At 55.7% G+C, this 497-nt stretch overlaps 1 protein-coding gene across 1 annotated transcript in view; it reads left to right on the top strand.

The window, feature by feature from the left end:
• Positions 1-497, top strand: part of MUC5AC (mucin 5AC, oligomeric mucus/gel-forming) — a 36,128-nt gene that overhangs the window by 25,514 nt on the left and 10,117 nt on the right. The window contains exon 30 of the mRNA XM_042782109.1: positions 3-305. Coding sequence (XP_042638043.1) covers positions 3-305 — 303 coding nt within the window. The remainder of the gene's footprint in view (positions 1-2; positions 306-497) is intronic.

The following is a 497-nucleotide window of genomic DNA, read 5'->3' as shown; positions in this document are numbered from 1 at the left end:
AGCATCGAGCAGGTGGGGCAGGTGGTCGAGTGCAACCCTGACGTGGGGCTGGTGTGCCGGAACCAGGACCAGACGGGAAAGTTCAAGATGTGCTTCAACTATGAGATCCGCGTGCTGTGCTGTAAGCATCACTGTCCTTCTCCAGTAACCACCACGGTCCCCAGCACCCCAACTGTGACTGTCACCAGCCCACGACCAGGAACCACATCTGTGTCTACAACCACAGTAACATCTCTTCCTGCAACCACCTCCACATCTATCCCTACGACGCCTACCAGCCCTGTTCCTGAGACGACCCACTCTCAGCCTGTGACCACCAACTGCCGGAAACAGTGCCGATGGACCAAGTGGTTTGATGTGGACTTCCCATCTCCTGGGCCATATGGTGGAGATGTGGAAACCTACGACAACATCATCAGACATGGAGAGAAAGTCTGCCATAAGCCTGAGGAGATCACACACCTGGAGTGCCGTGCGGAGGATCACCCTGATATCAG

This window comes from Orycteropus afer, unplaced genomic scaffold, assembly GCF_000298275.1.
Source record: "Orycteropus afer afer isolate SDZICR_OR568_19922 unplaced genomic scaffold, OryAfe1.0 scaffold00244, whole genome shotgun sequence".
In the NCBI taxonomy this organism is placed as follows: domain Eukaryota; kingdom Metazoa; phylum Chordata; class Mammalia; order Tubulidentata; family Orycteropodidae; genus Orycteropus; species Orycteropus afer.
The sequence above is the reverse complement of the archived record's forward strand: the minus strand, read 5'-3'. Positions and strand labels throughout refer to the sequence as shown.